This window comes from Myotis myotis, unplaced genomic scaffold, assembly GCF_014108235.1.
Source record: "Myotis myotis isolate mMyoMyo1 unplaced genomic scaffold, mMyoMyo1.p scaffold_m19_p_10, whole genome shotgun sequence".
Lineage (NCBI taxonomy): Eukaryota > Metazoa > Chordata > Mammalia > Chiroptera > Vespertilionidae > Myotis > Myotis myotis.
Genome location: NW_023416314.1, coordinates 39,405,003 through 39,432,908, shown reverse-complemented (window position 1 = coordinate 39,432,908; position 27,906 = coordinate 39,405,003). Strand labels below are relative to the sequence as shown.

Here is a 27,906-nt window from a genome sequence, read left to right as displayed (position 1 = left end):
GTCTTATAAAATGTCCTCCTTCCTTGATTTGTCTGATTCTCATGGTGTTGTGTAACATGTTCTTTGGTCCCCTTCCAACAAACTGAAAGTTAGATCTACAAGCTTGACTAGATTTAAGTTAAACAGTTTTAGCAAGAAAACCAACTGATGCTCTGAACTTCATTTTGCATCCTGTCAGATTTAAAAAGAAATAGCAAAATGTCTGATTATAAAAGTGAAAAACATACATTTTAGAGAATATGGAAAACACACACACACACACACACACACACACACACAAAGAAGCTGAAAAAGCTGCAGAAAACTTCTAATCCTACCATCCTTAGGTTACTGCTTAACATTTTAGTGTATATCCTACCAGGTCTTTTTCTAGGTCGGTCTCTCTCTCTCTCTCTCTCTCTCTCTCCAGATATATATGCATGTGGGAACCAATGATGATATATTATGCTTTATCATTTCCTTTTTCCCACTTAATCTATAGTGAACATTTTATAATGTTCACTATATATAATAAAAGCCTAATATGCAAATTGACTGAACGGTGGAACAACTGGCGGAATGAGCAGTCACTATGATGCGCACTGACCACCAGGGGCAGACGCTCAATGCAGGAGTTGTCCCCTGGTGGTCAGTGCGCTCCCACAGGGGGAGTGCCGCTCAGCCAGAAGCTGGGCTCATGGCTGGCAAGCGCAGCGGAGGTGGTGGGAGCCTCTCCCACCTCCGTGGCCGCGCTAAGGAGCAGCGAGCCAAGTGGTAAGGAGCAGCGACCAGGCGGGTGGTAAGGAGCGAGGAGTCCCAGACTGTGAGAGGGATGTCTGAGGCGTCCTGGACTGCAGAGGGTGCAGGCTGGGCTGAGGGATCTCCCCCCCCCCCAGTGCATGAATTTCATGCACTGGGTCTCTAGTAATAAATAAATAGATAGATAATCTATATAATTATTTTGAATGTATTGCCTTAAGAGAAACAATTTGAAGAGGACGATTCTGAGTCTGATTTTGAACATGTTGAATTGAGTGCTTGTGAGGAGGATATATTAAGTAGCCTATTGGATACATTGATCTTGAGCGTAAATATAGGTTTGGGTTGAAGCTGTAAATTTGGAAGTCATCATAGTGTCCATCTTAAGTCATGGGAATGAATGAAACCACCTAAGGAGAACAAGTAGAGAAGAGGCCCAAGGATCAGGCACCTGGGGAACTTCAACATTAAAAAATTGGATAGTGCCGAAACCAGTTTGGCTCAGTGGATAGAGCGTCGGCCTGCAGACTGAAAGGTCCCAGGTTCGATTCCGGTCAAGGGCATGTACCTGGGTTGCGGGCACATCCCCAGTAGGAGATGTGCAGGAGGCAGCTGATCGGTGTTTCTCTCTCATCGATGTTTCTAACTCTCTATCTCTCTCCCTTCCTCTCTGTAAAAAATCAATAAAATATATTAAAAAAAAAAATTGGATAGAGAATGAAAGAGATGGCGAATAGGATTGAAAATAGGAGGCCAAAATGATAGAAGAAAACCAGGATAGTATAGTTTCATGGCAAACAAAAGTAGTATTAAACCTTTTGTATAAATAAAAAAGAAAACTCAGATGCCAGTCACCATTTTTGAAACCCTTCAGTGGTTTCAAAAAGCAAGGCTGGAAGTGACTTTTGAGGTGATTACATTTCTCAGGTAAAAGTGCCACAAATGCTTGCCATGAGGTCTCATCTACTGAAATTCCTTGGCAAGGAGGCATTTTCAAATGCAGTTTAGGACAATTCCTATATTTAGAGCAGCTGGTTAATTAAGAAGCTGAATCAAACTACTGTTAAATTACCATTTTCCTCCTTAAATGAAAGGTTTTGGTCAAATTACCAGTGGTTAAACTGCTTAATTAGGCAGTTGTTTTAATTGTAAAATTTATAAGTTTGAAAGCCTCTGATTTTGATAAGTTCAACTGAATCCCCCCTCTTTCATGTCATTAATCTGGGTTTCCTGCTGTCACATTAACATTGCAGCCTCCTGAGAGAAAAGGCAACTCTTTTCACTGAAGAAAACAAAACCCCAGGGTTTTAAAAGGAGGCTTTGAAAATCTTTCAGTTAACACAATTACTGCATGTAATCATGTAGTGACTTCTCCCACCTCACACCCCTTCCTGTATATATGCCAGAGCCACTGTCCTTCATTGTCCTTGTTTACTAAACTCAATTATTTCTCCTTCAAAATAGTAACAAGTGTATATAGTAGGGCTATTCGGGAGTAAAAAACTGGGGTAGCCCCAGCCAAGAATTAATTACGGGACATTCTCTCCATTCAACAGACTGCATGTCCCTGATATAACCTACTCAGCACCTGGCAAATAGTATGTGCTCAGAAGTGTAGGTTTACAGTTGGTTCTCACGACTGTAAACTTACTTTTGCCCACCCCTGTAGTGCTTCGTACATAGTAAATACTTCTTTAAAAATTGTGTGTGTGAAATGAATAAATGGTTGAATTAATGAAAGAGAATAACTTAATTAGGTCAATGTTTTAGAAAGATTAATCAGTAAGCTCGCAGTGGTCGGCAAACTGTGGCTCGCGAGCCACATGCGGCTCTTTGGCCCCTTGAGTGTGGCTCTTCCACAAAATACCGACTTCTGCGCATGGACCACGAAGTTTCAATCACACTGTACGTGCGCCCGCACGTGGTATTTTGTGGAAGAGCCATACTCAAGGGGCCAAAGAGCCGCATGTGGCTCCCCAGCTGCAGTTTGCCGACCACTGCTCTAGAGGATAGCATAGAGGGGGAGATATTTTGAGATCACCAACAATAACTTAGCCAAGACTACCATTTGAATCTCCTATCCCTTCCATCTATACTTCCTCTCCCTACTCCCTTTTCCTCACAACAACCAGTGATATTTTAAAAACACATCAGACATATAATTTCCCTGCTTATGGCTGTTCAGTCTGAAATCCAAACCCTTAACAAGGCCCAGTGTGGTTTTTTTCTGACCCACTGCTCTAGTCTCTGATACTCTCCATGCCCCTCTCACTTTGCGTCAGCCACACTGAAAACCAAAGCTGTGTCCCACATTGAAGCCTTTACACATGCTGTTTCCTCTGCCTGAAACATTCATCCTCTATCTTTTCACTTAATAAACTCTTCCTTGCCTGTCAGGTCTCAGTGTATTTTATTTATTTTTTTGAATAGGTAATACATGTGCATGGAACAAGTTTTAAAAGCTACAAAAGAATATAAAATAAACAGTAAATGTCCCTCTCCTCCTGCTTTCTAGCCACTTTCTCTCCCTGGGGATAAACACTATTACCATTTCCCTCTGAATTCTGGTCTCAGTTCACATGCCATTTTTTCAGAAAGGCCTTCTCTGATACTACAATCTAAAATAGATCCTCCGAGCCCTAGCCGGTTTGTCTCAGTGGAAAGAACATCAGCCTGTGGACTGAAGGGTCCCAGGTTCGATTCCGGTCAAGGGCACATGTCTGGGTTGAGGGCTCCTCCTCGGCCCTGGTTGGGGCATGTGCAAAGGCAACCAATCACTGGGAAAATATCCTCAGGTGAGGATTAAAAAAACAAACAAACAAAAAACAACAGGTAAAATAGATCCTCCGATTGTATTGCCATAACCCTCTGTGCTTTTTCTTTTTATTCTCTCAACTTGGAATTTTATATTTATTTTGTGACTGTTCCATTAATGATACCTTCCTCCCTCGAGACTGTCAGCTCCGTAAGTGGAGTTTTGTTGGCCTTGTCTACTTTTTTGCTGTTATTGTTAATCCTCCCCCAAAGATATTTTTTTCCATTGCTTTTTAGAGAGAGTGGAAGGGAGGGGGAGAGACAGAGAGAGAAACATCAATGTGAAAGAGACACAGCAATTGGTTGCCTCCTGCACATGCCCCACCAGGGCCAGAGATCGAGCCTGTAACCAAGGTACATGCCCTTGACCAGAATTGAACCTGGGACCCTTCAGTCTGCAGGCGGATGCTCTATTCACTGAGTCAAACTGGCTAGGGTGGCCTTGTCTACTTTTATATCCCCCACTCTTAGCACAATGCCTGGTACATCATAAGTATGCCTTTTTCTGTAAACTCATCTCTTGCCAACCTGGTCCTCCTGTTCTGCCTTGAAATTCTCTCTGGCTCTTCCCCTCTCTATACCATGTTCTCTCCTCACTAACTCGTAGTCATCCTTCACGTTTTACTTAAAAGCCACCTGCTCTAAGAATTCTTTCCCAACACCTCAAGTCTGGCCTCAGTGCCCCTCCTATGTATGGCCCTGCATTGGTATTACTGTTTCCCCGCTAGATCATAGGTTCTTTATTGCAGGGACTGTGTCTTTGTCTATTCTTATAGCCCCAGCTTCTAAAGGCATTGCGTACCAAGAGTCCTGCCATAGATATTGGGTTGATTACACACTGCATAACTCTAGTGTGTGCCAGTCACGTGGTATAATTGTCACTGGTTACCCTGATGGGAAATAATAAATACTTATTAAGTGAGTGAACATGCTTTGAAGAGTTCAGTGCTTTCTCAAGGTCATGATGAAATCTTGTTGGATAAGATTAATTTGCAAGGCTCTGGTCTGAGGACCGCTGTGTATTCATCAGGAGGATTTGGATATCACCTTCTTGGGTGGGGTCCCAGATTGTAGAGTTGGAACCCGAAGACTCAAAGGGTCAAATGTCTTAGATTCAGAGAGACAGAATTGGGACAGTGGCTAAGAACACACCCCAGTTACTTTCAGTGCTCTTAGGGAACCTCTCCCCCAAATACCTCCTCCCTTGTGTGGTTAAACACTCCTCTTCCAAGGATTCAGCTTTTACCTCTGCTGAGCCTATTGCCCTGCACCCTTCCCCACTGCTTCCCCCAATGCAGAGTTAGTTTTTGTCCCTCTAGGCACTCCCTACCTTGCACTCATCTCCATTTAAGTATTTTTTTTATTTTTTTCCCATTTAAGTATTTTGTACACCATAATATAATTATCTGCTTTCCCATCATCCTTGCCCAGTATACACTGAGTGTCTAAAACTAGATGATTTTAAAAACGTTGTAGAAATCTATGATTGTCCTCATACCTGGTTATATTTGCTACCTGTCACTTTCTCTGTACAACCTGTAGAAAACTTCAAAAGAATTATTGCCTGTGGAGGGACAAGAGGAAATGACAACCCTGTGAGAATTTATTTTGTCCCTATACCACCAGTGGCTCTAGCAGGAGAGAGTTTCTCAAAGAAAGATAGGTAGTGGGACTGGATATAGTCCAGTGGGCAAAAGGAGAGAAAGGGTGGGGAAAACTGAGAGTTAGCCCAGGATAATAAAACAGCTCTGGTTCTTTAAACCAAATAGTCCCAGTCTTGCAATGGAGAATTTGCCTACTCACCTCATATGTGATCTGTTCCTGGAAGAGCTTTGAAACACATTTGTCTTATTTTCTCTCTTTTAGGTGGTATTCTACTGAGTACCAGCCGGCACTATAAGACAAAGCCCACCCATGGCATTGGAAGATACAAGCACTTAATTCAAGAACAAGAGGTAAAGGGGGCAGGGTCCTTCAGAAGAGGAGAGTGTGCAGCTTTTGCAAACACCCAAAGATCAGATCTGCATAGGTTGGCTAGTATTAGAGCTAGAAAGAATAGGGGGTCATCCCTCAGTCCTCTCCAGTTACTTAGTTTCAAAATTATCCAGAGTGGAGATGTTTCTGCCAGGTCCCAGTCTCTTCCCTAGGCCAGGTTATCATAGTGAAAAGCAAATGATTTAGTTTTATTATTTGTGATGCTTTAAAAAATATCCTAGTACTTAGTACTTAGTACTTAGTTCCTAGTTCCTAGTACTTAGCTTAGTATGGACCTCACAATGGAAATAATACATCCAGTTTAGCTGAGTGAATGGTGGCTAGTAGAGGTGGACTGCTGTTTTCAGCCAACTAGCTGAGTTTTACAGTGTTTGCAGATTTAAAATATGTATTCATTATCACAGATAATTGGGAGTTAGTTCTAATTATTATAAGACTAGAGGCCCGGTGCACGGCATTTGTGCATTCGGGGGGGTGAAGGGGTCCCTTAGCCCAGCCTGCACCCTTTGTAATCCAGAAGCCCTCAGGGGATGTCAGACTGAGGCTTAGGCCCGCTTCCCATGGGACATCCTTAGTGCTGAGGTGGGCCGCTGAGCTCATCAGCCATCACCCCGGCTTGTGGCTGAGCGGTGCTCCCCCTGTGGGAGCGCACTGACCACTAGGGGGCAACTCCTGTGTTGAGCGTCTGCCCCCTAATGGTCAGTGTGCGTCATAGCGACTGGTGAACCTCCATTTGGTCGATTTGCATATTACCCTTTTATTATATAGGACTAGAGGCCTGGTGCACAAAAATTTGTGCACTTGGGGGGGAGGGGGCGTCCCTCAGCCCAGCCTGTGCCCTCTCGCAGTCTGGGACCCCTCGGGAGATAACGACCTGCTGGCTTAGGCCTGCTCCCAGGTGGCAGAGGGCAGGCCCAATCCCTAGGTGCAGCCCCTGGTCGGACTCAGAGCAGGGCCAATTGGGGATTTGGGGCGCCGCCCCCTGTCATGCACAGAGCAGGGCGGATTGGGAGGTTGCGATGCCACCCTCAGTCACTCTCAGGGTAGGGCCGATTGGGGGGTTGGGGCACTGCCCCCTGTCACACTCAAGGCAGTGTCGATGGGGAGGTTGGGGCACCACCCCCTGTCACGCACAGAGCAGGGCCCATCAGGGGGGTTGGGGCTCTGTACCCTGTCATGCACAGAGCAGGGTCGATCAGGGGGTTGGGGAGCTCCCCCCTGTCACACACAGAGCAGGGCCCATCAGGGGGTTGGGGAGCTCCCCCCTGTCACGCACAGAGTAGGGCCGATAGGGGAGTTGGAGCACCGCCCCCTGTCACACACAGAGCAGGGTGGATCAGGGGGTTGGGGCGCCGCACCCTGTCACACTCAGGGCAGGGCCAATGGGGAGGTTATGGCTCTACCCTGTCACACACAGAGCAGGGCCCGTGGGGAGCGGTTGGGGTATCGCCCTCTATCACCCACAGAGCAGGGGCAATCAGGGGGTTGGGGCGCCACCACTGTCACACTCAGGGCAGAGCCGATGGGGAGATTTTGGCTCTACCCCATCACACACAGAGCAGGGCCCGTGGGGGGTGGGGGGGGACGCCGCACCCTGTCACACACAGAGCTGCAGGGCGATCAGGGGGTTGGGGAGCTCCCCCATATCAGGCACAGAGCAGGGCTGATCAGGGGGTTGGGGTGCCTTCCCCTGTCATGAACAGAGCAGGGCGGATAGGGAGGTTGTGGCCCCGCCCCCTGTCACACACAGAGCCGCAGGGCGATCAGGGGTTTGGGCGCTGCCCCCTGTCACGCTGATCCCGGTGCCGGGAGGCCTCGCGGCTCTGCTGATCCTGGTGCTGGGAGGCATATTACCCTTTTACTATATAGGATAGAGTCCTGGTGCACGGGTGGGGGCTGGCTGGTTTGACCTGAAGGGTGTCCTGGATCAGGGTGGGGGTCCCCACTGGCCAGCCTGATAAGGGGATGATGGCTGTTTGCAGCTGGTCACACACCCTTCAGGGTGGGGGTCCCCACTGGGGTGCCTGGCCAGTCTGGGTGAGGGGCTGAGGGCTGTTTTCAGGCTGGTGGGTGACTGAAGCTCCCAACCGCTCCTTTTTTTTCTTTTTCTTTTTTATTCTGGGCCAGCTTTAGCTCTGAGGCTTGGCTCCAGCTCTTAGGCCTCTGCTGCTGAAAGCAGGTATCTGGTTTGTTTGGGTTCTATTTTCAAAACACTGTTTCAGCTCCAGCTCTGAGATCCCGGCTGGCTGAAAGCAGGTTTCTGGGGTTTTGTTTAGCTTCTATATTTGTAACAGTGTTTCAAACTGCAAGCTCAGAGGCCGGCAGTGGCAGGTGGGGAACGTTGGAGTCCTCTGTCACTGAAGCAAGCAAGCCTCATATTCACTTCAAGCTGCCTGGCTGCTGGCTGCCATCTTGGCTGGCAGTTAATTTGCATATCACCCTGATTAGCCAATGGGAAGGGTAGCAGATGTACGGCTAATTACCATGTTTCTCTTTTATTAGATAGGATAGGATTATTTAGCCTACTTCTCTGGCTCCAGCTGCAAGATTGCTTCTGGGTAGTTAGATTTCTGTGCATGTGCAGAGGATTTTCTGGTGGGGTGAACACAACACGCCTGAAAGTCAGAAGGTCTGGCTTTGAGTCATGATTCTATCACTTCCTGTAAAAGGTACAGTTAAGAAGATTTTGCATTTCTAATGAGGAGTCTTCAACATTACTTTTGGTTCTTGGGCTTATTTTAATGTTCCCTGTAACCATGCACATCTCCCATTGCCTCTCTCTCCTTGGCAAAAGCTAAATACCACTGTCCTTGGGCTTCTGAATCCCCTAAGCTTGTCATGTTCTCTTAAGCATCATCCTTATATCAAGGAATTTCACTAGAAGAACATTGCCATGTCCAAGACTTGTATCAGGCAGCCTCCCAGCAGGAAACAGCCCAACTAAAATTATTCGTTTGTAATGGGAAGTGTACGCAATTGGGAAACAGGAAAGTTATGTTCTAGGCTTGGTTCTGCAACTCATTAGCTTTGTGACTTTGGATAAATTAACCTTAGTCCTCTGGGCATGGTGGGCCCTGAAATTTTATGTAAAATGTTTTCTATTTGTGACTTTTTCTGAGAGAAGAGTCTGTAGCTTTTTTCAGGCTCTTCAAAATGGTTGAGAAGTTCCAGATTAGAATGTCTTTAGGAGTTTTTTAGTTTTGATATCCTGTAACTCCATGATGCTATGAAATATTAATCAAACACCTGCTATGTAGTAGGCATTATTGGGGGCGACTTGCCTATGTAAACTGGGTTGCAATAACATTTTACAGGTTGGATGAACAAGATCTGGTTCATGCTCAGAGGGAGCTGGTAAACCATTAGAGATAAGACGTAGGTGATTATGTTCCCAAGCAGAAAACGACAAGTGCTAAAAGGAAGATATAAAGTACTATTAAATACCCTGGCTGGTAGCTCAGTTGGTTAGAGCATTGTACTGATATATCAAAGTTGTGAGTTTGATCCCCCTTCAGGGCACATACAAGAATCAGTCAATGAATGCATAAATAATTGGAACAACAAATTGATGCTTCTCCCTCTCTCTCTCTAAAAATAAATAAAATAAAGTGCTACTAAAAATTAGAAGAAAGAGTGATTTACACCCCTTCTGAGTTGTGACACCTTAGCATAGTTGTTGCAGTTGTTTTATTTTAGGACATCCCTCTTCTAAAAGTCCCACATAAATTAGCAGGAAATGAAATTGGTTTTGTTGGGGGAACAAGGAGAAGGTGTGTTTTTACTAGTAATGTTTTGGGATCTTTCATCTTAAGATAATTTTCTGCATGTGTCATGCTCCAACACACTCCTTAGCTTGGTATAAAAGGAAGTTTAATGCCATATTTAATGCCATCTGTCCCCATCTTTCTCTCTAGCTTCTTCTGCTATCTCATGGAGACCATGCTTTAACTCCATTGGGCCTCTTGCTTTTCATCCAAATCACCATACCATTTCAAGGCCTCTCACATGCGGTCCTTTTTCACTTGGTTGATACATCCTCAACCTTTAAATCTCAGTGAGAAGTAGGGTGAGGATGGAAAAAATGTATCTTCCCTTCTAAGAAACCTTCCTGGATTCCCTGCACTGGGTTACTTGTCCCTCCATGAGCTTCCCGAGTTCCTGTGCTTCCTCTGCCCTAGGACCTAATGCTCTGTTTTAACCATCTGTTTTGGTGACCACCTCCCCTTCTAGATGGTGAGCTCTATAGGGTAGAGGCCATGCCTTATTTTTTTCTGTGTCCTCACTGTCCAACACAGGACCTGGCATCAGATAGAGGGCAGTAAATATTGATTGAGCTAAATTGAAATGTGATTATTGAAGCTGCCCGAAGGCTTTAGAAATCAGAGCTGGCAAACACCACCCACTATCTGCAGACAGCTGGTTGCAGATGACCTTGGTTGCTGGAAGGGAGTTATGCGCCCTCTACTTGCAGTACAGGCTTTTCTCTGAGGTCATTCATTGTTCTGGGGTGGCTAGCACAGTAGTGCTGGATAGCAGGGAAGCTGCTGCGGGCTCACTTCCTGCAAGGACAACACAGTGAAAGTTCTGGCCTTCAGAGGCTCTGTCTCAAGTTCCAGTCTCCAGTACCCCACTGGGGTACTGGACTGGGAAAGCTAGAAGGCATCTTTGTGATCCCCTTTCTCTCCTTAAGTCTAGAACCTAGAAAAAACAAGTAAGTTTTTTCCTCTCTGGGTCTCAGGCTGGGTCCTCTACTCTCTTGAGCCACACATCCCTGAAATGAGAATTCTCATGTACAAAGTGCCTAGCCATGTCCCATTTCTGCTGGTATAATCTCTTCACTCCTCCTTCCAAAGGTCCCACACTCAGTCTTAAGACCCCTGAACCTTGGGAAGGAAAATGCACACCTACTCATCTCAGCTTTCCTGGGCAATACTAGTTTTACCTCTTTTTTTCTTTCATGGCCTGGTTGGTTCCCATCCCTCCATCCTGTGCCCTTTTCCTTGTTGCTTCTCTGAGGAGTAAGTGATAGGGGAGATGAAAATGAGGCTTCCTCTTGGTTACTTGGTTACATGGGAGATGACAGCAAACCATGGGGTTCCAAGTCTCTCATAGCATGACCCAACCTCCTTCTCAGTGGTTTTGCTTCTTGCACCCTATGCTTCAGGCACATTTCTCATGCACTCATGCTGCCTCGTGTCTCTGTGCCTTTGCACATGCTCCTTCCCCTTTATGGAATGATACTTTTTTCCTTTCATCTGCAAGTCCCAGCTTGACTAACAGCAGTGAGAGATCACATTTTAGAGCTTATCTGCAGACCTCATTATTCCCTCAAAGGCCTTCATTATTCTGTTGAATGTAAATGCTTCAGAGTGTTTGGAATTATTTTTATTTGACAGAAATAAAAAATAATATAGTCCTTCATATTTATATAGTGCTAGGTCATTTCTCCCAAGACAACTTACATACTTGCCCTCAGCTGTTATACTGCCTTCAATCTTGGGGCAATAGCAGCCCAAGTATCAGAGAATTGTCAAGAGAAAGGTGTGGGAAGATGGAACAGAGGCAATATAAATTGCTGTCAATTTGTAGTTGTTATATATTCTATTTTCTGGCCCTGGTGTATCTTTTGTAACATAGGTAATTTACTTCCTTTTTATAGACTAGCCCCTAGGACTCAAGATAACTTTTCTCTGGGAAACTTAGTGAATGTTATTTTTACTGTTGACACAGAGGAGACATCTGCCATTTCTGACACCTGTTTATTTTGTTGTAGCACCCTCAGATAGGTTAGCTCTGTGAGGAAAGCGTGGCATCATTCCTGGAAAAATCAGCAGCTCAGAATCACTTTATGGTGACAGTCCTAGCTTCCTGGGAACAGAAAGATCGGTTTTGCCAGTCCAGTGACTATAGGACCAGGCATGGGTTATAGGACTGGCTTAGACTCCTCTAACCCATGTCTAGCCCTATAGTTGGCTCAGGAATAGTTGTTTTAAACTAGCACCCATGTTTTCCCTGAAGTATAACTCTTGTAACTCATGGAAAAGAAAGACCATCATTGAGCATCTACTATGTGCCAGGCACTGTGCGGAACATAGATGATTCTCAGGTGAGTGAGACACAGTGTCTACAAAAAGTAGACAGTGGGCTGGGAAAGATAGTGCTCAAAAGTGTAACTAAATACACATTGCAAGTACTTTACTAGGCAGAATGAATGAAGCATCAAGAGAACAAAGATAAAGAAGCAATTCTCCCTGAAAGGGTCAGTGAAGGTGTTAAGGAGTTCAGTTCAACAAACATTTATGAAGTGCCACCTGCATTCTTACAGTGAGTATATGAAACGACCAGACAGTCCTCCAGGAACATCCAGTTGCGTGGGGTAGCAGGAAACGCCAGGACTGGAAGGAGTTTCCCAGGGCTTTTCCAGACACAGAGAGAGAGACTCCTGTGAAGGCCTGACGTAGCCTGTGCCGTCGAGCACCCTGATCTCCAGCCCACTGGAACCTCATTCTGCCTTGCCTGTTCTGCTGCATGACAACAGTGTCAGAGTTTTAGATGGATTCATATTTGATGTGATGATAGTAATGATCCCATTCCATTTCCAAAGTGCTTTCACATACATTATCTCAATGTCTTTCACACCATATGCCCTCAGAACAGTGGTGATCCTTGAATCCCTCCTCAAGTTTACTACTAATGTAATCTTCTATACTTTAGAAAGGCATTAAGTTAATGGATATAATTTTCTAAATTTCAAAATTTTCTCCCATCAGTTTTACTTGATAAAAACAAATATTAACAGAGAAACTCATATATGTTTTCATATTTTTTGAGATGCAGAGAACTCCATTTATATAATATTTTCTTCTAGTAAAATTGTTTTTGTTGTATATGATGAAAGTATGTTGATGAGTATTTCATGTTGTTTCACAGAGGAAAAACATGATTTTTTTGTTGGCTTTTTGCAACCAACAAATTTGAAAACCAGACCTTTTGATTCACCAACTATCCTGTGAGGTAGACAGGGTGGAAAAGGAAACTGATGAGCATAAATGATTTCTCTATGACCATATGGCTAGTAAATGACAGTACCAGAATTCAGTTCAGTTCAATTCAACATTTAATGTTGGTGGGCTCTAGGAATAGAGAAATGAATGTCACATAGTACCTTCTTATATGAACTGAAATAGTGGTTTGGCTGCCATAATAAATCCACTTGATCAAGGGCTTAAATAAGATAGAAGCTTATTTCTCTCACCTAAAAGTATAAATAGATATTCTTCCAGCTTTTGGTTTTGCCACACATCATATTGCTTCTGTCTCATATCTGAGATGGCTGCTCCCTCTTCAGCCATGTCTACATTCCATTCAGCAGGAAGGGGTAAGGGAAGGCCACATAACCATGCCTCGTTGGGAATGTACATTTTATTATGAATGGTCATGTGCCCAGCTAAAACCCAGCAGTTCCACTATCAAAGGAAGAGGAGGGAATAGATATTGAAGAAACTGGAAAGCTCTGCATACTTTCCTTAAAGGATAAGACAGAAGTTAAGATAAATGCTTTGAGATTAGACAGACCTGAGTTAAAGATTTGGCTCTGATGCTTCTTAGTTGCATGCCCTTGGGTATGTTTGCTTAACTTTTCCAAGCCAGTTTCTTTGGCTTAAATAGAGAATTATACTTCCCAATGTTGTTGTGAGGAGTAAGTTAAATAAGAGAATTTTAAATACTTAGCACAGTGTCTGGTACAAATAGCCTGTAAGTGGTGATAATGATGATAGCATTACTTTCTCTTTTTATAATCCCATAGCACTCTATTATCCTCCCTTGAAACATTCATCTCTTTATATTATTTGTTCTGTATATGCCTTTCCTGATAGGTTGCAAGCTTCAGTGAGCAGAGACTATGGCTATATTACTATCATATCCCTAATGATAACCCTTATCTGACCCATCACTAGTGGTCAGTAAATATTTGTCAAATAAATGAATACATGTGATAAATGATAGTAGTGTATTAAGGAGTTGCTGTGGGAACACAGAGGAGTAGTGCCTAACTTTGAGGAATCAGGGTAGGCTTTCTGGAAGAGCATGAGCTGAGTCTTAAAAAATGAATAGGATTTACTCACATTAAGGAAATGGGTAGAGTCAAACACTTTAAGCCCTAACCGGTTTGGCTCAGTGGACAGAGTGTCGGCCTGCGGACTGAAGGGTCCCAGGTTCGATTCTGGTCAAGGGCATGTACCTTGGTTGCGGGCAACATCCCCAGTAGGGGGTGTGCAGGAGGCAGCTGATCGATGATTCTCTCTCATCGATGTTTCTAACTCTCTATTCCTCTCCGTTCCTCTCTGTAAAAAAATCAATAAAATATATTTTTTAAAAAAAGAGTCAAACACTTTACAGGGAGGGGAAACATTCTGGGCAAAGATGAGAAGACATTGATCCTGGAGATGCAGTTGGGAAACTTTTAATAGTTTTTAATCCTGGTGTTTCAAATGGACACTAGGGATGAGAGTACATGAAACCCTGAGGAGTAGGCAGGTCTGGATCAATCTTTTTAAAGATACCACTTATTAGCCCTGGCTGGGTGGTTCAGCTGGTTGGAGCATCATCCCATACACCAAAAGATACCATTTATTGAGTAACTACTATTGACTGCTCACTGCCCTTTCAACTGTATCCATCTGAGGTGGTTTTTCTTGGTTCCCCTTAGAGGCGTAATCAGCATGGTGCAGCAAGGTAGTTAGTTCCGTGGGAAGCGGGCTGCTCTTTATGATTTTTTTTTTTAAATATATTTTTTATTGATTAAGATATTACATATGTGTCCTTGTCCCCACGATACCCTCTACCCCCCACCCCCCCACCCCCGCTCATGCCCTCACCCCCCCGTTGTCCATGTCCATTGGTTAGGCCTATATGCTTGCATATAAGTCCTTTGGTTGATCTTTCCCCCTTACCCCCACCCTCCCCTACCTTCCCTCCAAGTCCCGACAGTCCAATCAATGCCTCTCCGTCTCTGGATCAGTCCTTGTTCATCAGCTTATGTTGTTCATTATATTCCACAAATGAGTGAGATCCTGTGGTATTTATCCGCTCTCAAGTTCCATCCATGCTGTGGCAAATGGTAAGAGTTCCTTTTTCTTCTTCCTCTTCTTAAAGAATACCTTTCAGCATTTCATATAATGCTGGTTTGGTGGTGATGAACTCCTTTAGCTTTTTCTTATCCGTGAAGCTCTTTATCTGACCTTCTATTCTGAATGATAGCTTTGCTGGATAAAGTAATCTTGGTTGCAGGTTCTTGCTATTCATCACTTTGAATATTTCTTGCCAGTCTCTTCTGGCCTGCATGGTTTCTGTTGAGAAATCAGCTGACAGTCGTATGGGTACTCCCTTGTAGGTAACTGACTGTCTTTCTCTTGCTGCTTTTAAGATTCTCTCTTTATCTTTTGCTCTTGGCATTTTAATTATGATGTGTCTTGGTGTGGTCCTCCTTGGATTCCTTTTGTTTGGGGTTCTCTGCGCTTCCTGGACTTGTAAGTCCATTTCTTTCACCAGGTAGGGGAAGTTTTCTGTCATTATTTCTTCAAAAAGGTTTTCAATATCTTGCCCTCTCTCTTCTTCTGGTACCCCTATAATTCTGATGTTGGTACGCTTGAAGTTGTCCCAGAGGTTCCTTACACTATCTTCATATTTTTGGAATCTCTTTTCTTTTTTCTTTTTCGGTTGGGTATTTTTTGTTTCTTTGTATTTCAAATCTTTGACTTGATTCTTGGGATCCTCTTTTCTGCTGCTGGATCTCTGTAAATTATTCTTTATTTCAGTCAGTGTATGCTTAATTTCTAGTTGGTCCTTTTTCATGTCCTCCATGGTCTCCCTATACTTATTGAGGGATTCATTAAATTTATCGGCGGTTTCCATAAAATTCTTGAAAAACCTTATAACCGTGGCCTTAAACTCTATATCCAATCGTTTGCTTTCCTCCATTTCTGCCATTTGTGACCTGTTTCTTTGTCTCCGCATTTTGGCAGCTTCCCTGTGTTGATAGAGTGGCCCTGTGCGCCAGGTGTCCTGTAGGGCCCAGTAGCTCAGCCTCCCCAGTTACCTGGGGTGGACACTCTTGGTGCACTCTTGGTGCCTTGGTTGTTGTAGAATCACTGGGAGGAATTGACCTCCAGGCCAATTGGCTGTGAGAATCATCTGTGTCTAAAGTGGGAGAACTTCTGTGCTGAAGACACCCTTCTGGGGCAAGACTTGCTTCAGTGGGGCTTTGGTGCTCACTGAGTCTGCTCCCTGAGTGCGTCCCTTATGGATCTGAGGAGTTGCAGTCTGGATGGACCCCCTCTGACCACTGGGTACAGTGGCTCCTGGATCCAAGGAGGTGCTAATTCAGCCTCTGCCTGAGGCCACACAGCAGGAGCCACGAAGAGGCTCAGCTGTGAAGCAATGCAAGCCGCTGCGGGGCCTTGGGCCTTCTCTTGGAAGTTCCAGGTCTGCCTGGTTCGGCTGCAGTTAGGTACATTCACATGCAAAAGCGTCTGCCGCAGCCTGGGTGGGGCGGGGTCTCAGGGAGTCAGAGGGCGGAGAAAGCGGCCATGGCCGATTCTCCGCCCGGAGTCGCGCGTCTCAGTGTTACGGTAACGGCTGCAAGCACCTCTGAGGGAAAGCCGCCCTCAAGTTCGCTCGCTGCCGGACAGACCAGCTTCTCCCCGTATGAGACCTGGGTCCCCAGAGACTTCCCGGAACCGGAGTTCAGAGCCGTCGGGAGTTTGTGATTCAAAAAGACAGCTGCGTCCTCAGGCGCCACCCCCTTTCCTCGCGCGCGTGCGCGCGCCGCCGTACCTCTGCACTTCACCTCCGCAGCGCCTCTGGCTCTCAGCGTGCTTTTCTTTCCTTCTAGTTGTGGAATTTACACTCAGCCAGCCTTCCTGTTGTTCTGGATGATGTTTGCTCAGTCCTTTGCGGTAATTTTCAATTGTTGTGTGAGGCGATAATTTCCCGGTGTTTACCTATGCCGCCATCTTAGTTGCTCAGGACTGCTCTTTATGATTAAACTAGAGGCCCAGTGCACGAATTCGTGCATAAGTGGTGTCCAGCCAGCCCACCCCAATAGGCCGATCGGGCTGGGCCAGCCAGGGGGAGGGGCCATGGGCAGTTGGCCGGTCAGCCCCACCCCCTGGTTGAACTCCCAGTCGAGGGGACAGTTTGCATATTAGCCTTTTATTATATAGGATTGAGAGGATCTGCTCTTTCAAATGTGTCTTTTCTTTCTCTCTGTCCTGTAAGCTCCTTGAGGCCTGGGACTATTTTCTATTTCTTTGGTGTCTTTTCTTAGAGCAGTTGAATCAGCACTTTGCACACAGCAGGTGCTTAATATTATTTTGTAAGGCATACCAATAGGATACCAGGAGCATGCTTACCTCTGTTTTATAGTAATCATACTTCTATGTACATTACTCAACCTTTTTAAAAGATACCATTATTAACTACTACATACTAGATGCTATAACTAATATATGCTTGGCTTTTAAAAACATTTCATTTTACAAATGGTATATTTAATTTAATCATCTGATATCATGTGGTTCTTAAATGTGGTTATTAAATTCTCCTAGCCTCCCTTCTTTTCCTGCCTGGCTCTCCTTCATGTTTAAGGAATATAAGACTCAGAGCGATTAAATGACTTCCCCAAATGGCTAGTAATTCCCAAAGCCAATATTTGAACTGAGCATGGTCAGAATTCATCTAATGTCTATGCTAGTTCCATTAGATATTCGAAATCTAATATCTAAAATATAACTTCAATATTTTTAGCCTTTCAAGAGCCTTAAGTGTTAAAGATGAACAAACTGACCCCTAGAGAGGACAGTCAATGTCAAGTAGTGACTCAGCAGACAGGATTTGAGTCGATTTTCTTTGGCTTCCATCTAAGTCTAGTGCTCTTTATGCAACGCCACCCAGTGAGTGCCAGGTCTTCTGTTTGGTGTGTCTTGTGAGTGTGCCTCATTGAGTTGTAAACATAATCACTTGATTTCTATGCACCTTCCAGCTCATTATGGGCTGTTCAGAGTACCATCACCAAATCATTCAAGATCCCAAGTGTAAATTTTTATATTTCCATTGGCAGAATTTCTGGAAGCTGAATATACATTCAGCATATCAGCCTTTTCATTTGAGGATGATACAATGCCTTCCCAACTTTCCCACCCTGGAGGATGCCACTTACAGTGATACTGTTTGCAGAAGTTAGAGGAGAGAGCCTGAGCTGCTAGACACAAAGTGGTTACCTTTGTCATTTCCTTACTATTGTAACCTTAAGCCAGTCATTTCCCCTTTCTGGGCCTCAACATCCCCCTTGTGTAAAATTAGGGAGGGGAAGAAGGAGAGACTAAATCATCTCTAAGATCCTTCCCACCTATAGCAGCCTGTGATTCTAATAAGACTCCTTCCTCTACCTGCTCTTTCCCAGCAAAGTTTCCCAGTAACCTCGCAAGTCACGTGCCTTCAGAGGACCTTAGTTTTCTATCTGTGAAACAGGGTAATAATGTGGATATTTCTGTATAAAAATGGTTTAGTAATGTATCCCACGGTTCGTTTTGGGGATCATAGTGCAATCCTGCAAGGATCTAAGAATGGCCACCTGGGCCACCCCACAGTGAATCCAGGTCATTCACAGGAGTACCAAAGTTTGATGGTGGACAGTAGTCCATCTTCCCTGCCACCTTTCTCCTAGCCTCCCTTCTTTTCCTGCCTGGCTCTCCTTCATGTGCGGTCAGGGTGGCCTCCCCAAAACACCGCTCTAGTCATGTACAGCCATGGCAGTCATGAAGGCCTGAACTCAGGCATTTAGAAAAGAAAAGAAGGGAATGATGTGGAAAGATTATGCAGATAAAATTATAGGAATTAGTGACTGATATTCTGTGCATTCAAGCTCTTGCTGGTTATTCTGTGCCCTGGCTCAGAACTGAAATCTGATATCACAATAGGCTCGTGATGGTGTGGATCGCTCCAGGCATATCTAGGCCAACACGGAAAAGCAAGAGAGATGCCAAGAGGGATACTGGAATCAGCTTTCTTTTTTTGTTCCCCTAAAGCGACACCTTTGAAAAGCCCTGGCATTTTCCCTGGTTAAGAAAAAGCTCCTTCTCTCTGTGCTGGAAAATTTCAGCTGCTCCCCATTGCATTCCTACTCAGCATTCTTCACAGATCTGACTGCAGTGCTGGCTGTCAGGATGAAAAGCCTGCGGCAGCATTTGGCCACGGGTGTGGTGGCCTCTGAAGAGAGAGCCAAGCTGCTCCTTGATGGTTGGTCTCTAGAGGGGACTGTCTCACTCACTGCAAACTGGGGACCTTGGGGTGAACACCACTGTTAAGAACTTCAGGAATGCAGAGGCTGCAGCGGAAAAATCCCTGCATTTGGCGGGGGTGGGTCAGATCTAGGCTTTAGTTCTAGGATCTATCCTGTCTGGCTGTGTGACTCTGGGGGACTTACTTATTTAATCTCTCTGGGCTTCATATTCTTCCCCTGCAAAGATGAAGAACTAGGACAAAATCATCTCTAAATGCTGTCCTGTTCTAAAATTCTAAAATAGTGCATCATTGCATATTTTCTTTGCCAGGCCCTGTGTTAGATCTGAGGAATATAAGAATGAAAATAGCCCTAGCCAGTTTGGCTCAGTGGGTGGAGTGTCTGCCTGCAGACTGAAGGGTCTCGGGTTTGATTCCCATCAAGGACACATGCCTGGATTGCGGGCTTGATCCCCAGTAGGGGGTGTGCAGGAGGCAGCCGAGCAATGATTCCTTCTCATCATTAATGTTTCTATTTCTCTCTCCCTCTCCCTTCCTGTCTGAAATCAATAAAAATATATATTTTTAAAAATGGAATGAAAATAGTATTAAAAGTTAATATTTATTGAGTGCTTAGTGCCACAGATTGTATTAACCACTTTACATACAGTGTTTTCAGTTCTCAGAACACCCTTGTGAGATCAGGCCAGTCATCAGTATTACTGGCCTCATGAAAGGACTGTCTGAGTCCTCTCCCTGCTTCCCCATATTGGGCCCCTGCTCTCTTAGACTGACCTGGAGAGCAGTGATGTACGAGAACCATCCAGGGTGCTCTGCCAGGAACCACTCCGCTGTGGCAGCCACTAGGCCGCTGGCTGTTAGATAGGGATGACTAAGACATGTAAATAGAGATAGATTTGTTTTCCTTTTTCTTAAAAAAAAAAATGATTTCTACCAAACTTCAAATTTATTATAAATCTCCAGTAATTAGGACAGTGTGGTTTTGGCTCAAGGATAGACAAATAGTCCAGTGGAATAGAATAAAAACTACAGGAGCAGATCCACATGTCTGTGGATACTTATATGATGAAAGTGACATGCAGTGGTGCTGGGTTAACTGGACTGGTGATCATGTGGGGAAAAAATGGCTCTTGATTCCTATTTCATACCATATACAAAAATCATTTAAAAAATGAGCTGTAGATCTAAATGTAAATGTTAAAATCATCAAACTGCTAGAAGATAACATACAAGAATATCTTCATGATCTTAAGGTAGACAGATTTCTTAAACCGGACACAAAAATCACTATAACCACAAAAGAATGAATAAATTGAATTACATTAAAAATTAGAATTTCTGCTCATCAAAATGCACAAGTAAAAAGAGCCAGGGGCTCTAGCCAGTTTTGCTTGTGGTTGAAACGATGGCCTGCAGACTAAAGGGTCTTGGGTTCAATTCCTGGTCAAGGGCATGTACCTGGGTTGTAGGTTTGATTCCCAGCCCCAATTAGGGTACGTATGGGAGACAACCAGTCAGTGTGTCTCTTTCACATTGATGTTTCTCTTTCTCTTTCCCTTTCCCTTCCTTCCACTCTCTCTAAAAAATCAATGGAAAAAAATATCCTCAGGTGAAGATTAACCAAAAAATAAAATAAAATAAAATCCTATATAATAAAAGCCTAATATGAGAATTGACTGAATGGCGGAATGACCGATGCACACTGACCACCAGGGGGCAGACACTCAATGCAGAAGCTGCCCCCAGCCCGCAGGCCCCAGGCCAGCCAAGGCAGATGCCAGCGGGGCCCCTCTCCACCCCACCCCCCGATCACCCCACTGGTTGCCCCACAGATCAGCCCTGATCACAGGCCAGGCCTAGGACCCTACCCATGCATGAATTTCGTGTACCTGGCCTCTAGTAGTGAAATAAAATAAAGTAATTCAGAAGTAGTATGTTAAAAAAAAAAAAAGTGAAAGGGGCTCAGCCAGTGTGAGTGGTTGAGCACTGACCCATGAACCAGGAGGTCACAGTCTGATTCCTGGTCAGAGTAGGTGCTCGGATTGCGGGCTCGATCCCCAGTGGGGGCCATGCAGAAGGTAGCTGAATGATGATTCTCTCTCATCATTGATATTTCTAACTCTCTCTGCCTCTCCCTTCCTTTCTCTGAATCAATAAAAACATATATATTTTTTTAAAGTGAAAGGGGAAGCTCCTGAGAGGGAGAAGATATTTACTGAACAAAGGAAAAAACTTCTTCAAATTGATATGAGAAAGGCAGATGACCCAATTTTAAAAAATGGGCAAAATATTTGAATAGGCAGGTAACAAAAGAGAGCATCCAAATGGCTAATGAGCCGAAACTGGTTTGGCTCAGTGGATAGAGCGTCGGCCTGCGGACTGAAAGGTCCCAGGTTCGATTCCGGTCAAGGGCATGTACCTGGGTTGCGGGCATATCCCCAGTGGGAGATGTGCAGGAGGCAGCTGATCAATGTTTCTCTCTCATCGATGTTTCTAACTCTCTATCTCTCTCTCCCTTCCTCTCTGTAAAAAATCAATAAAATATATTTTAAAAAAAACAAATGGCTAATGAACATATGGGAAGGTTCTCAGGCTCAAAAGACTTAAAGGATATGCAAGTTAAACCCCTAATTTATTACTACTTCATACCAACCAGAATGGTTCAAACAAATTAGAAAAGCTGACTATACCAAGTTTTTTAAGTGTTAGCAAGAAGGTAGAGCAATTAGAACTCTCACTTGCTCTGGTGGGAGTCTAAATTGGAAAGCACTTTGTAAAGCTCTTTGAGAATATTTACTAAAGGTGAACATATGCATAATCTGTAACTCATTAGTTCAGGTTCTAGGTATATCTACAACAAAATTGCATACATATATTCATTGAAAATACATACAAGAACATTGGTAGCAATGCTCTTATTCATACTGGCCCCACACTGGAAGTATCCCAAATTCCCATCAACAGTAAAAAGGATAAATAAATTGTAACACATTCATACAATAGACTAGGAAAGAACTGTTGTTTTACCTAATATATGATGAATCTTACAAACATAATGAATGAAAGAAGCCAGACACAAAAGAGAATATAGTGAATCCTTTCATTTTTGCAAATTTCAAAAAACAAGCAAAATAACCCTCTGGTTTTAGAAGTCAGAATAGTGGTTACCAATTTGGGGGGCAGGAGATTTTTTTGGGCGTTGGTATTTCTTGTTTAGGATACTGATTAAACAGGTATTTTAACTTTGTGGAAATTGGTTGAGATGTATAATTATGCATTTTTCAATGTATTATATGACAATAAAATTTAGTAATTTTTTAAAAAACAGTATATTCTAATTTTGAATTGATAAAAGATTCACATTATAAAAAATACTAGAGGCCCTGTATACAAAATTTGTGCACTTGCAGGGGGCAGGTCCCTCAGCCTGGCCTGCACCCTCTCGCAGTCCAGGAGCCCTTAGGGGATGTCTGACTAATGACCTAAGCTGTCAGTCGGACACCCTTAGCACTGCTGCAGAGGCAGGAGAGGCTCCCACCACCGCCACTGCACTTGCCAGCCGTGAACCCGGCTTCTGGCTGAGCAGCGCTCCCCCTATGGGAGTGCACTGACCACCAGGGGGCAGCTCCTGCGTTAAGTGCCTGCACCCTGGTGGTCAGTGCCCATAGTGACCAGTCGTTCTGGCATTTGGTCAATTTGCATATTAGCCTTTTATTATATAGGATAGAAGGGAAATAGTATAAAAAGTCTCCTTTCCACCTCTATGCTCCAGCCATCCAGTTCCCTCACTGGTAACCAGCCAATGATCTACACTAATAAAAGAGAAACATGGTAATTGGCATATGACCGCTACCCTTCCCATTGGCTAATCACGGCGATATGCAAATTAACTGCCAACTAAGATGGTAGTTAACCGCCAACAAAGATGGCGGCTAATTTGCATGCTGCAGGCAGGATGGTATAGCGCCATCAGAGAGCGGGTTGGGGGTGTGAGTGCCTGTGGTCGCCCGGGACCCGATCCCGCCAGCAGACCCGGACATGGGCCGGCGGGGCGGCTGCGGCATCCGCCTGCACTCACGCCCCCAACCCGGACCCGATTCCGCCTGGGCAAGGGGCCGATCCGGCGATCGGAGGGTGATGAGGGTCAACTCCTCTGGCCAAGGCATCAGGCCTGGGTGGGGGGCGGAGCCTGGGATTGGGGGGATATCATGGTCCCCTTGCCCAGGCCTGAAGCCTGGGTCAGAGGCGTCAGGCTTGGGCGGGGGGGGGGGGGGGAGGTGGAGCAAGCGATCAGAGGGAGATGGGGGTCCCCTGCCCAGGCATGATTCCTGGGCCAGAGGCATCAGGCCTGGGAGGGGGTCAGAGCCAGTGATCGGGGGGAGATGGGGGTCCCCTGTCCAAGCCTGACACCTCTGGCGGAGGCGTCAGGCCTGGGCAAGGGGCCGATCAGGGATCGGAGGGTGATGGGGGTTGACGCCTCTGGCTGAGGCATCAGGCCTGGGCAAGGGTGGAGCCGGTGATGGGGGGGAGAGGAGAGTTCCCTGCCCAGACCTGAATCCAGGGCCAGAGGCATCAGGCCTGGGCCAGGGGCAGAGCCAGCAATCGGAGGGGTCTGGGGGTCCCCTGCCCAGGCCTGACGCCTGGGCCAGAGGCATCAGGCCTGGGCTGGGGGCCGATCCTGCGATTGGAGGGTGATGGGGGTCAATGCCTGAGGGCTCCTAGTATGTGAGAGGGGGCAGGCTAGGCTGAGGGACACTCCTTCCCCCCCCCCCACCACCACCCAGTGCACGAATTTCGTGCACTGGGCCCCTAGTTTAGTATATTTATGCATCCTTTTAGAGATATTTTTTTGGATATACAAGCAAATAAATATCTATGTAATTACACACACACACACACACACACACACACACACACCCCTATTCTTTTTGCATATATGGCATACCTATCCTTTTTTATATGTATGACATGTCTAAACATGTTATTCTACAGTTTGCTTTTATCATCTAATTTATTTGAAAGGCTTTTCCATTTCAGTACATAAAGAAATTTCTTTTTCCTTCTTACAGCTGCATAATGTGCTTGTAAATGGGTGTTCCATGATTTATTTAACAAGTTCCCCCTCTTGATGGGCATTTATGTAGGTTTGACTATTTCTAGTTGAGAAACTTTCTTGATGGAAGGTGAGTCTCAAGACAAGTTAATTGTAGAAGACAGTCACTGTATTCATCTTAAAGTAATGCCAGCAATATTCCCTTGCCTTTCATTGGCTGATGTCACAGCCCAGACTGGCAAGGGAAGCTGCCCATTCCTTTCCAGGAGAACTTCATTTTGTAGGTATGGTAGCCTGAGAAAAAAAGTGGTAAATTTATATGAAAGATTAATTTTTAAAAAAAGTTTTTGTAAAGTTAGAATTTCTTATATAATAGTTTGATTTATCTTCTTTCTCTTTTTGTTTTCTGTTTAGCCCAAGAAGAAGAAGAGAACAGTGGAATTGAGAGCCATTAATTTGGGGACAGATTACGAATATGGGGTTTTGAACATTCACATGACTTCATATGACATGGCCCTGGCAGAGAGTTATGCCCAATATGTTCACAACCTCTGCAACCATCTCTCCATTAAAGTGGAGGAAAGGTATGAAGGCTGTCTTTGTATGAAATATTCTTGGCGTGGGTAGCATGCTCTGCTTTGTTGTTGATAAATGAGGTTTTGAGATATAATTTACATGTGATAAAATTCACCCTTTTTAGATATACTTTGCCACAATCAAAATATAAAAGTTTTATTAACCCCAAAAGTTTCCTGGTGCCCAGGTATAGTCAATCTCCTCCCCTTTCTTTCCCTTTCACATCTCTGGCAACTACCAGTTGATTTTCTGTCCCTGTTGTACATCATGTAAGTAGAATCATACAATATGTAGCTGTTTGTCTGGCCTCTTTCACTTGCCATAATGTGTTTAAAATTTATCCATGTTTTTGTAAGTATTTTATTACTGAGCGGTATTCCATTAAATGGTGATTTTAATTCACCAGTTGATGTACTTTTGGATTGTCTCCAGTTTGTTGGTAATTATTAACAAAGCTGCCGTAATCATTCTCATACAGGTTTTGTGGGTCATATGTCTTCTTTTCTCCTGGATAATTACCTAAGATTGGGATTTAGGGATTGTATAGTGAATGTATGTTTAACTTTGTAAGATACCGCCAAACTGGTTTCTAAACTAGATACACCATTTTTGCATTCCCACCAGCAACATATGAGAGTTCCAGTAACTCCTTATTCTGGTCAGTACTTGGTATTGTCAAATTTTTTTAAAAGGTATTCTAATACATACATACTGGTATCTCACAGTGGTTTTAATTTTCACTTCCCTAATAAATAAATGATGTTGAGCATCTTTTCATGGGCTCATTTACCTTCCGTATATCTTCTTTGATGATGTGTCCAAATCTTTTGTCTACTTTTAAAATTGGGGGGTTTTTTTGTTTTTTTTTTTAAATATATTTTATTGATTTTTTTACAGAGAGGAAGGGAGAGGGATAGAGAGTTAGAAACATCGATGAGAGAGAAACATCGATCAGCTGCCTCCTGCACACCCCCTACTGGGGATGCGCCCGCAACCCAGGTACATGCCCTTGGCCGGAATCAAACCCGGGACTCTTCAGTCCGCAGGCCGACGCTCTATCCACTGAGCCAAACCGGTTTCGGCCGGGTTGTTTTTTATTACTGAATTATTAAAGTTTTTACAATCTGTTTTTGGATACCAGTTCTTTTTCAGTATGTGTTCTGCAAATATTTTCTCCCAGTCTATGGCTTATCTTGTTACCTTTTTATCTGAGTCTTTTAGAGAGCAGGAGTTTAAGTTTGATGAAGTTCAACTTACCAGTTTTTTTCTCTTATTGTTCATGCTTTCGGTATCAGATCTAAGAAATCTTTGCCTAATCCAACATCACAAAGATATTCTCCTATGTTTTCTGATAGAAGTTCTATAGTTTTAAGTTTTACTTTTAGGTCTGTGATCCATTTGGAGTTATTTTTGTATATGGTGTGAGATATGGGTCAAAGTTTTTGTTTTTTTTAATATACATATCCAATTGTTCAAATACCATTTGTTAAATAGATTTTCTTTCTCCATTGATTTTTCTTAACACCTTCTGAAAGTCAATTAACCATGTATGTTTAGATCTATTTCTATTCTCTATTATACTGATGTATATATCTATGCTTACGCCAATACCACAATATCTTTCTTGATTACGGTAGCTTGATTACTGAACTAAAACTTTGTTCTTATTTTTCAAAATTATTCTGGCTATTCTAGGTTTTTCATAAACATTTTAGAACTAGTTTGTTGATTTCTACAGAAAAGAGCCTGATGGAATTTTGTTAGGATTGTGTTGAATCTGTAGATAAATTTGAGGAGAATTGACATTTTATCTATTTTAATTCCTTTGATTCATTAAGATGGTATATGTCCCCATTTATTTAGGTATTCTTTGCTTGCTCTGCTTTTCATTTACTCTTTGGATTTGTTGGAAAACTGTAGGAGAGGAGAACTAACATTTACTCACTGTTTGCTCCAGGCCAGGCACTTTACATAACTTACCTCAGTGTCTCAGAAAATGTGGGATGCCCTTTTAAATTCTCATTCAACTTAATATGTCAAGGATAAAATCTTTGTGTGGTTCTGGTATGTTCTTAACACCACTCTAACACTTCCTAATCTTCATAACAGAGAGGCAACCTCTGGTTCGCGTTTTTGGCTACCAATAGAATTTAGCTAGAATTTTATAACATTATTTTGTTTTCATTGTATTTATTTTTAACTTACTTTCTACTTATGACAGCTGATACTGGTTTTCCATTTGTAGTAGGAACATAAAGTCAGGTTTATTGATATATAATTTACATTCAATAAAAATTCACCCTTTTAGTGATCAATTTCTGAGTTTTGACAAATACACACAGTAGAGAGTAAATACCATCATAACCAAGATACAGAACATTTTCATCATCCCAAGAAGTTCCCTCCCCAGACCCCCAGCCCCTGGCAAATACAGATCTATTTTCTGTCCCTATAGTTTTTGCCTTTTCCAGAATGTAATATTAATGAAATCATACAGTATTTTTCTTTGTGAATCACATACCTCTATCATGTCACTTAGTGCTTTGGGCTGTAATTGCCTATTCATGTGTCAGCTCCCCTCCCCACTGACTAGTTGGGGACTGTGCTCTTTATTTCTTCACTTAAGATAATGTATTTGAGATTTATGCATGTTATTGCCATGTCAAATTGTTTGTTCCTTTTTGTTGCTGATAAGCATTTCATTGAATACATGTATGTTTATCCATTCACCAGCTGAAGAACATTTGTGTTGTTTTCAGTTTGGGGCAATTGTGAATAAAGCCACCATAAACATGTACAGGTTTTTGTGAGAACTTAAGTTTTCATTTCTCTAGGAGTATGATTGTGGGGTCAAATGGTTAAGTGTAATTTATGTTTAAATTTATAAGAAACTGCCAAACTGTTTGCCAAATTGGCTGTACCATTTTTTTCCTCATCAGCAACATGAGTTCCAGTTGTTCCACATCTCAAGTTTCTTTTTCAAATTAATTTTAAGTGTGTTGACTTAAAGAAAAATATTTAATAAATAATACTTGGGGTGGTTTGCCATTGTGACAAGGTAGTACATGGCACAATATATGGGTATGGCAAAAATTATACTCTTTCTCACTAACAGATATTAATATACTAGAGGCCCGTTGCACGAAGATTCGTGCAATAGGCCTTCTTTCCCCTGGCTGCTAGCACCAGTTTTCCTCTGGCTCCTGGGACCCAGACCTTCACTCTGGTCACCGCCTTCCATCTTTGCTCTGGACACAGTTTTTGCTGCGGCTGGAGCCTTCAGTCTTTGCTCCTCACTCTGGCTGGAGTCTTCAGTCTCCAGCCAGAGCTGCTCCTGTAGCTCCTTCTGCCCCCACCCCCAACCCTCCCCCTCATAGCTTGATCACTGCTTCGCCTGCAGACCTCGCCGACGGACTCCTGGGTCCCGG

At 43.7% G+C, this 27,906-nt stretch overlaps 1 protein-coding gene across 1 annotated transcript in view; it reads left to right on the top strand.

Moving 5' to 3' along the window:
* Positions 1–27,906, top strand: part of MRPL48 (mitochondrial ribosomal protein L48) — a 55,913-nt gene that overhangs the window by 15,522 nt on the left and 12,485 nt on the right. Inside the window, exons 4-5 of the mRNA XM_036325024.1 lie at positions 5,419–5,507; positions 24,317–24,486. Of these exons, the coding sequence (XP_036180917.1) occupies positions 5,419–5,507; positions 24,317–24,486 (259 nt within the window). The remainder of the gene's footprint in view (positions 1–5,418; positions 5,508–24,316; positions 24,487–27,906) is intronic.